This window comes from Apis dorsata, unplaced genomic scaffold (genome assembly GCF_000469605.1).
Source record: "Apis dorsata unplaced genomic scaffold, Apis dorsata 1.3 scaffold_638, whole genome shotgun sequence".
In the NCBI taxonomy this organism is placed as follows: domain Eukaryota; kingdom Metazoa; phylum Arthropoda; class Insecta; order Hymenoptera; family Apidae; genus Apis; species Apis dorsata.
Genome location: NW_006263830.1, coordinates 89,752 through 100,298, shown reverse-complemented (window position 1 = coordinate 100,298; position 10,547 = coordinate 89,752). Strand labels below are relative to the sequence as shown.

At 29.8% G+C, this 10,547-nt stretch overlaps 1 protein-coding gene across 9 annotated transcripts in view; it reads left to right on the top strand.

Annotated features, from left to right (window-relative positions):
• The window catches only part of LOC102676197 (septin-7), a 31,908-nt gene that overhangs the window by 16,400 nt on the left and 4,961 nt on the right, over positions 1–10,547 (top strand). For all 9 annotated transcript variants that reach the window (XM_006621803.2, XM_006621804.2, XM_031513422.1 and 6 more), the window contains 5 exons: positions 7,036–7,516; positions 9,075–9,282; positions 9,465–9,717; positions 9,931–10,120; positions 10,219–10,384. In XM_006621803.2, coding sequence (XP_006621866.1) covers positions 7,036–7,516; positions 9,075–9,282; positions 9,465–9,717; positions 9,931–10,120; positions 10,219–10,384 — 1,298 coding nt within the window. The remainder of the gene's footprint in view (positions 1–7,035; positions 7,517–9,074; positions 9,283–9,464; positions 9,718–9,930; positions 10,121–10,218; positions 10,385–10,547) is intronic.

Genomic DNA, 10,547 nt, shown 5'->3' with positions numbered 1-10,547 from the left:
TTTTTTTTTTTTTTTTTTTTTTTTTTTTTTTTTTTTTCACGCCGACATTTATCGAACTCGTTTCGCATCGAGCTTTTCAATGGTGGATAACATCTTCCATTCGCGAATGCGCATGGTGTGTCATGTTGCTTTTAGAATACAATACATCGCCGGTATAATGGAAACATTCTTCTCCTCTTGAGTCAACGATGCGCTTGCCTCGTTGTTGCCGCGAGATACTCGCGATTCCATAGAAACGGATAGCGTGCCGTATGATTTCGGATTTCGATTTATCTTTTCACCTTCTTCTCCCCTCTCTCCCTATCCACCCCTGCGAAATATATAGAGTGATACGAAAAAGGGGGACGAGATTCCAAGTTTCTGATAATACGCGAACGAAGGGAAATGATCTAGGAATGGTGGAATCAATATTAAATTTTTTACATTTTTGACAATTCGATAATTCTTCTTATCCATAGATGAAAAATAAAATTGAAGGTAAAAAGTATGTTGTGAAATATAAAGAAAGAGTGTTAATTTTGATAATTTTTGATCGATGATTACTTTTTATATATATATCTTATCAAATGTGTCAATCTCACGAAGCATCAGTTTTATTTTTATTGCATGAATTTATTGAAGTTCTTAAAATATCGAATATCTTGTTAATCTTAAAAGTGATTTTAGCAATTCTGATCTTTCGATAACTTTCATAGGATTTAAACTGAAGATAACGTTTGTGATTCAAGCATTTAATATCTTTGAGAGGCAAGTTGTCTATTAAGCTATGTATTGCAATTCTATCAATTGATTTAAAGCGTACTTGTTTATCGAATCGTTTAGAAACGCAGTCCTATTAAGATTATCTTATTGATAGAATCGATCAAAATAAATTTAAATTATTGCAAAATATTTATAGTAATCTCAAAATCATTAGCAGTTTATAATAGATTAAAAATCACATTTTATTATACAAAAAATGTTAAATGATTTTGTCTATATGATTAATTTAAAAACGAAATTGAAAGACCAATCAATGTATAATTAAGATTTGTCGATCAATTTTATTTTAACAATCGATCATATTACGATTAATAGATCGAAAATCGTGTTTACAAAGAAGACCTTAAAAGAAATACTTAATTTTTTTCACGAATCTTCAATAGAAGAGAAGATAAAATAAAATAGTATGAATTTTTTCGGGATTACTATTGTATATTTGATGATTCTCAGACGTGTTTACAGACAAAACACCCACGTTATTTCGCTTTTCTTCCTAACATATTTGCTTCGTTGCTCGCCAAAGCACATTGGTCGGTGATTTTCTTCGACCTGTTATCAGTTCTGTTTGTTTTAAACGTTTCAACATTGCTTTGCTAACTATGTTTCACGCAGGAAACGGTCTTTTTTTTTTTTCTCGATATCTTAGCAATCTTACCAAATAAATTATCTACATTTGCGATAAGCCAGAATCTTGTTATTTTACGATTGACTATTTCCTTATTTAACATTTCCAATTTAATTCAAAATCGATATTGCATCGTAATATATATGATATGGTGAAAAAAACTATGCTGTTTTTTCTTCTCTTTTTCTTCCTCTTCCGGTTGGAAAAGCGGCATACCGGATTTTCCTTTGGGAAATCAACAAAATACTTCGAATAGTTTTTCACGAAGGCACGTGTATTCCTTCTCGTGATACTCACATAAATTCTAGTTTCTATTAATGTGATTAACGATTTTGATAAAAAATTAATAGAAATTAACTGAATATATAATAATAAACTGAAAAAGAAAATTTTTCTTTAACAAGAAAATATAAATAAACTAACTTGCTGATTTACAATAAAATGAGCTTATGAATTTAAAATTGAACGAATTTCGTATGATGAGGAAATTAAAGAAAGATTAAGAATAATCTTTTTTTTTCACTCTTAACACGTGCTTTTTAATTCATTGAATGCATTTTTTAAACACTGCATAATTAATTTTCAATTAAAAATTTATATATAAAATTTAAATTACATAGAAATTACATAAAACACCTAGTTAACATTCGGTTAATTAACTTCCTTGAAAAGTATGTAAGTTCGTTAATTCCACTGAAAAACATATATTTATTCTTTCTTAAAAAAAAAAAGAAAAGAAATTAAATATCCTAATTTCTTCCAGAAAGAAATTTTCATAATCGCAATTTTCATAGATCTTTTATACTTTTAAACCTAACCTATATATTCAAATTCGTTAATCTTAGTTAAAAGATATAATTGGTATTTGTCTCTACTGCACAGCATTAATCAATAATCCCGTTTGATGAATATTCAGAACCGATTAAAATGCTTCACATATATTCTATCTATCGAAGATATTGTATTAGAATCGTTCGTACTATTATCCAAACGATTTATCGCTTCGCGTTAAATTTATTCTAAGGTAATGCAGTTAACATCTGTCTTAACGTGGTTAAACATCTGCTAACGTAGAAAATCGTTAAGACTCGGAGTAATTTATACACGGTCTGTTGTAAAAGAACACGGCAGGTGTTTCACGATCACGGAAGCCATCTGCACTCCATTCAAACGATCTTTAAGCCTTCATTGTATCCGTGATATCAATTCGCGATGTTCTGAATGGAATCTGAGCAGAAGTATGTACTCCCTACTCTCGAAATTTTAACACGAAACGTGGCGATGTTTGATCAATGTTTAAATTCTTAGTTCGAAATATTGATTATATTACACTCTTAGTACTCGTCTTTTCGCGATGGATCAATATCGGAAGAAGATAAGAGAGCGTAAATTTCTGATAATTTTATGAAATATATTAATGAAATATAGAATACACTATATATATATCATAGATTTCCAACCTGTGGGTCGTGATCCCTAAGGAGGTCATTATGGTTATTTTTATTTGTAATTATTTATGTAGGAAATTCTATAATAAAAATTTCCAACATAAGTATCGCTATAATGAAAAGTAATTTTTTAATATTTATAAAATTTTAAAATCTTACTTTTTAAATTATCATTTATTAATTGTATCTTATCTCGAACAATGGCGAAAGAAATCTTTTTCATTGCAAGAGAATTGGATTCAAAAGAATTTTTGCTCGGTTAAAATATTTTGGTTTTTATCCATGATTTTTCAAAAGTCGGTCTCTTCCAAAAAAAAAAAAAATCGATTGATTCCGCCCGACACGATTCATTATCGTTTGTTTTTTTTTCCATCTTCGCTCTTTCTTCCTTTATTTCTTTTATCTTTTTATATCTTCATCGTGTAACATTTTCTTCGTCGCATTTTTCTTCGCCGTGACAACTTCTTCCAAGTACACGCGGAGATCTATATTACAAATTACAGGATGAAAAAACGCGATTCAACCGCAGCGACCGCTAAAAAAATATGTAGGATATTCGAAACTACTCTGTGGAGAATCGTCTCTTGTTTTTTGTTTGATAGGACAAATGAAATAATCGCCGGTGGATAATATTAACGAAGCAACGAATCGCGTATAAAAATTATTCTATCGGGTATGTAACGTTCCGTACAACATTTTAAATACAGCAAAAAATTTGAAAGAAAAACTGTATTTAAATGTTGCACGAAAAACGGCGGAAGCGATGCTTTCATTATTGTCTTATTACGATATATTTCTCGAGGGATAAATCTGAAACTTGCTCATAAAAAAGAAAATCTGATAAAATGCAATTCCCCCTTGAGGCGAAAGCTGCTTTCAGCTGACGCTGCACGAGTTAGAAATTTAAGTGTAAAAGACAAGTCGCGTGCTCAAGATGATCTTATTTGAGCGATAGTCGTCGCTCATTATAAAGTACTTCCCTCTTTTTTTTTCTCCTCTTTCTTTTCCCTTCTTTCTCTTTTTTTTTATAGATAGTAGATATCTTCAATGAAATCATAATCTTTTCGTAAAAGAATTTCTTATTTCATTGATATCATAACTAATATATTTTATTCACAAATAATTTAAATCAAGGAAGGATAAATCACGAAAAGCATATATTTTAATTTTAGGAATCGTAAATAAGAAAGTTATTTATATTATTTGCAAATATATGTATCGTGGAATTTCAAATAAAAATAATTTTAAATTACAATGATCACTGCAAAATCATAGTCGTAAAATTTTTATGAAAGATTAAATAAAAAATTCACAAAAAAAATCAAACATATTCCATGTTTCTTTTCTTTGCAATAATCATTACAACGCCGCGATTGTAAATGAAAATTTTTTTCGTTATTACTGTTAATTATAGTAACAGTATGACGTAACAGCGTCGTTTTTATTGTTCTGTGAAAAGCTCATCATCCTCGATGGTGGGACAGAGAAAGAACTCGAGAACGAGGAGGTTGTGGAATATTCTTATATTCCAAGAAGCTTCTTTGATTTTCTATTGTTCCGTGTTTCTAGCTGAGAAGTCTCAAGGTTTAAGAGAGGAAGTCAGTCACACGGGTAAATTGTCATGGTGCGTCCACCACCTCCTTTAGATCTCTCAAGGGACTTCGGAATGAGGCTGTCTCGCTGTTGTGCAGTCTTATGCGCACTGGACCGGTTTCTGTTCCATGATGCTGCACTCGGTTCGACCGAGAATCTCTCTCTGGATTCCCAGCTTCGTTGGATATCACGCGTGCAATTCTTTAATACATTGTGCTGTAAATAAAGGGCGTTTCCGTAATCAACGTGTTTGCGGATTTTTTTGGAAATAATATCATCAAGGCGACAAGATCGATTCAAGATCGATAACGTCACAATTTAATACTCTTAAACTATTTTGATCACGATATAATACATATATATTTTATACTTTCATGAAATATATCTTTGATACTTTCTTTTTTATTATTGTTTTACAGGCGAGATCCTATACAAAGCTTTTAACTTTCCGCTTTCAGTTTATTGAATCGAGAAACTTGTAACGATCTTTCTTTGTTTGCCTCACTTCCTTTTATACTCTTCACAAAAGATAAAAATATACATATATATATATACGCGCGCGCGCGCGTGTATGTGTTTAAAATATTACATCCATTACAATCCATTTTATTATATACCACATACAATCCATTTTGAACAATGTTTAATAATATTGCGCGAAGCATATCTACTATGTAGTCGATGACATCGCGTATACGTAGTAAAACACTTTTAAAGTGCAATCATTCGTTCGTTGACTTTGTGTACCGCTTCTGTAAGCAAAGCGTTTTCAACTGAAACACGTTCCATTTTCGTGGGCGTTACAATCTTCCGATGCGAGAAAGCTTCTTTTGCGACGTGACTCGGCAAATTGCGAAACTAGCAACTTCTTTAACCTCCCTTGTGTAATGTTATGTGACTCGTGCGAATTACACGCAAACGCGCGTTATTATCGATCGAGTTGATATCAGAAAATGGAAAACTGTATTGTTGAAAATCTGATATGTGTATATATAGTATGTTCGTTTCCGCACTTGACCTTACGCACATTTCTCGCCGCTCCTTTAATGAGTACGAACCAGCTATTTAATTTATATTCTACGCGCGACCGTGAGTAGGATCGAATTGTAACGGAACACGTAGCGCATTATGATTCACTATACGCCGTTCCGTTTCCACCGGTCTGGTATTAAACTGTGGCGGCGCGGAGAATTTTTCTTTCCTCTTTTATTTCGAAGCGGTGAGAGAGTGGCCTTCTTTGATGCCGTGGAATGCAATGCGAATCGCAAAAGGTTTCGCGCTTCAAACGGAAATTCTGCACCTCTTTTCAGTTTTACTCGCAAAACTATTGCTGGCCACACGGAATTTAACAATTTTTTCTCCAACATTTATTTATTTGCGACGCGCAATACAGTTATAATTTGTATCTCAAAAGAAAAAAATTTTCTCTTTTTTTAATTTGTTATTCTTTTTAATGCATATTATTTTGAATTAATTTAAATTTAAATATAAAAAAATATATAGGCCATTGTATAAAACTTTGTAGTATATTCATCTTCTTGATTGTTGCTAATCCTATATTTTGCTCAACAATAATATGACCTAAATTATCAAACGTAATCTGTATTTAATGGTTACTGTACTTTGGACAGTAGCCATTTCCGGCCGGAAATTCATAAGACACTGCACCACTCGAAGTTGACTGAAGCTCGTCGTTAGTGTTATATGCAAAGCGTATCGATCGTGAACAAGAAAATACTCTCTCCGTTACGATACTGTATTATTATTTCCTCTATTTTTGCTTTTATGCGTACAATCGTTGATCCTTTCGAATCATTTGAACTTTCTATCATGCAAATATGAAAGAAAAACTAGTTAGAGATCGATGAACTTAGATTGGATTAACTATGTTTATAGATGTAAAATATAGTATGTAAACGTAAGCGAGGAAGAAGGATAAGTTGCCTCTAATTCGCGCAGTTGGATCAATGATCAAACTAGTATTATAAACGATATAGTAAACCTAGCACTCTAGAAACAATTATATGATATTTATATGTCATTGTATATATACAAACAAAAAGAAGAATGAAATTGAATCAAATTGTGTGTATATATATATATATATATATACATTCTGATTCGTAGAAAAAAAAAATAGATCAGAGTAGCAAATAAAATAAGTCTAAATAGCATTTATATTTTTACGTATAACATATCAATATTATTTTCTAAGTAAATACAATACGAGAATGAACAATATTTATATTCATTTTTACTTATATATTTTCAATTTTTTTCTTATTTTCAAATTGAAAAATACAATTTGAAATTTTTTGTAATTTAATTATCAAAGTATAAAAAAAAATTACCATGGACAATATATTTTTTTTTTAATACTTTCATTTAATTCACACATTAAATTTCCTTATTTTCTAATTAATAATTTTTATTAGTTAATATTTTTAAGCTAATAATTTCAAATTTACAATCAGTATAAATATCTATGTTTTTATTTCATTCCGTTCAATTATTTATAATACAAATTAAAAAACAAATTTTTACACATTTATCACGATTGATGTGATTAAAAATATATATATATATTTATTTATTTTTTATTTGCAGATACAGGCGAAGCGTGAGCTATTCTTCAAAGGCGATAACGCCGGAATAATATCGTCTCCATCTGTGCCATCGGTCCCGCCTCCACAACCTCCGTCGCAGGCTCCGACGTCGATGAGCACATCGTCGACGAGCACGTCGTCGACGACGACCACGACAACCACAACACTTGCTTCGCCTAACACAGCACCGCCAACCTCTTCGACCGTGTACACAAGCGTCACATCTTCGGCGCCTACCTCGAAGCCACGATTACCTCCGTCCACGGTGATCCTAAATCAAAACGATGCATCAGAGGACAGTAATAAACGGGAGTCGAATCGAAATAGCGAGAACAAGGAGACTGCTGTCCTTCATCATCCGCGACCAACGCCGCCGACTAAGCCCAAAGAACTCGATGGTTATGTGGGATTCGCGAATCTGCCCAACCAAGTTTATAGAAAAGCTGTTAAGAAAGGATTCGATTTTACTCTGATGGTCGTCGGTTAGTTCGATCTTATTTCTATTTGCGTGATTTTTTTTTAAATATAATTTTTTAAATATATTTTTTACACATTTTATTTTTTTGTTTAAATATTTACTTTTTGTTTAAAATTAAAACGTAAGGACTGTTAAAATCAATATTGATTAAATTGTCGAATTTATGAAAGGAAGAATTAGATAATATGGCGTAGAATTTTTGATGAATAATAATGATTTTGAACAATTATTCATTATATATTTGATTTTTTATAATGATATTTCATGTAAATGTAAAATTGTGTGAAATGATATCACTTGAAATAATGAATCAATGATTAAAAATAATGATCAATATTATAGATTATATTTTTTTTTAAATATAATCGATAAATAATTATCATAATTTTTATATATATATATATATATGAAATTTAAAAAGTAATACAAGTATCAACGAAAAAAATAATAATTAAAAATATAATTATCATGAAGAGAAAAAAATGGGCAACAAGAATTTCATTTACTTTAAAAAGAAATTCATTTTTTCAAAAAGGCCTAATAAATTTATATTATAACTTCCTATATCTTGTTTTTTTGTTAATACTTTTTTTGTTAATGCCTATTATATGAATAATACAATAGAAACTTTTTTTTATATTTTAACTTTCAAAATTAAAAAACAAAAAGAGATCCACTTTTCCAATTGGTATTTCAATTTTATTCAAGATATTGCCTTATGAACTTCCATCTGTTTAACACGTGCAAAACTCGACTGAATTAGGGTTGTCTTCAAGTAGCAGTGATTCTCATCTTCTATATTCATTAATTTAAAATTAATTTATTACTTTACTATACATATATTAAATAAATATTTAAAAATAAATATTTAAAAAAAAATAAATAAAATTTTCTTTTAATTCTAAAAATTCTGATAAATGAAAAATTTTATTTGGTACATATATTATTACAGATACATATAATGTATAAGTAAAATTCTATATATTATAATAACAAATATCTCAAAAAGTTGAGCGGCGGTTATATATATAGAAAAAAGTTCAAAATGTTGATTTCTATAAAAATCAATGAAATGACATTTTCTATGTTATGAATTATGAAAATTCTCATTAATTTATTATGTGATATATTTTAAATTCATATTCATATATTATATTTATTACATAATAATATTTATTATTAAGTTATTTTAGAATTAAGAATGCAATTGCGAGAAAATTATTACACTAGATCTCGTCTTTCTGGATGAAAGTTTGAAATTCGAGAATATAGGCGGAATGCTGCTATTATTAGTACTGGTATAAACAGAACCATTTCTCTGTAAATAGAGCAATTCAAACGCTTATCCTTGAGGGAGAGAAGGCGCGGCACTTCGGTCAGTTCAAGGTACCCGGACAGAAAGGTCAGGGTACCGTTTGGTATTTCAAACTATCTCCTAAAAAAGCATTAAGATGCGATATTTGTATATCAAAATATTTTTATCTATATATATCAATAATTAAACTAAATTATATAATTTGTATGTTAATAATTAATAATAATCTTTTTATATACCTGTTTAGGTGAATCAGGACTAGGAAAATCAACCTTGATCAATTCAATGTTCCTCGCCGATATATATAGTGCCGAATATCCTGGCCCTAGCCTTAGAGTTAAAAAAACTGTAGCCGTAGAGACTAGTAAAGTATTGTTAAAAGAGAATGGTGTGAATCTTACTCTGACTGTTGTTGATACACCTGGATTTGGTGATGCAGTTGATAACAGCAATTGGTAATTTATGTTATTTTTTTTATTTATTAATCATAAATTACAAACATCTTTTATCAAAGTAAAACTATCGAAATAAATTATATGGAATATTTTAATAAATTTATATATTGCGATATTATAAAAATTAATATCATATAATGATATATAAAAACTTAGTAAATTAAAGTTATTCTTGTTTTCAGTTGGGTACCAGTAATCGAATATATTGAATCCAAATACGAGGAGTTCCTGAATGCCGAGTCTCGTGTTGTGAGACGACAGATTCCAGACAGTCGAGTACACTGTTGTCTCTACTTCGTCGCTCCTTCAGGGCATGGCTTAAAGCCGTTGGATGTAGAGTTCATGCAACGTCTTCACGACAAAGTTAATATTATACCTGTCATCGCGAAGGCAGATACCATGACGCCAGACGAATGTGCTCATTTTAAGAAACAGGTTCGTATTATAAATAAACTAATTATAATCACGTATCAATGTGCAATTAAGGTTACTTCTGTTGATTTATTTATTCTAATATAAATATTTATTGCCGATTCATTATGAATAAAAATCATTTATATAATATAAATGTATAAAATGTATCAATTTTTAAGAAAAAAGAAAATCTTATCTGGACATTTTTAAAATCAATTATTATTGATTGTTTAGATTTTGAACGAAATAGCACAACATAAAATAAAAATCTACGAATTCCCAGAAGTAGAAGAAGAAGAGGAAAGTAAATTGCATAAAGTTCTTAGAGAAAGAGTACCGTTTGCGGTAGTGGGTGCAAATACCGTGGTCGAACATGATGGTAGGAAAGTTCGTGGAAGGAAATATCCTTGGGGAATCGCAGAAGGTATATAATTTTGGATACTTGAAAATAGTTTTTAATATAAATGCTTTAAATATTTTTTTAAATTTTAAACCAATTTTTTTTTCATTTTGATTGTTTAGTGGAAAATTTGGAGCATTGTGATTTCATAGCACTACGAAATATGGTTATTAGAACACACTTACAAGATCTAAAAGATGTTACAAATAACGTACATTATGAAAATTTCCGATGTCGCACGTTAGCAGGTGTTGGAGTAGATGGAAAACCAACAAAAGTTTCAAATAAGTAAGTGTATTCTTGTGTCGGATATAAATATAAAAATTCTATAAGATTATATTTATTTAAAATATGAGATTATTAAAAAAAAAAAATGTAAAATTTATCATAAGAATATAGGATAAAAAACGAAAAAATATTATAGAATAAGAATAATTCTAATACTTGAAAA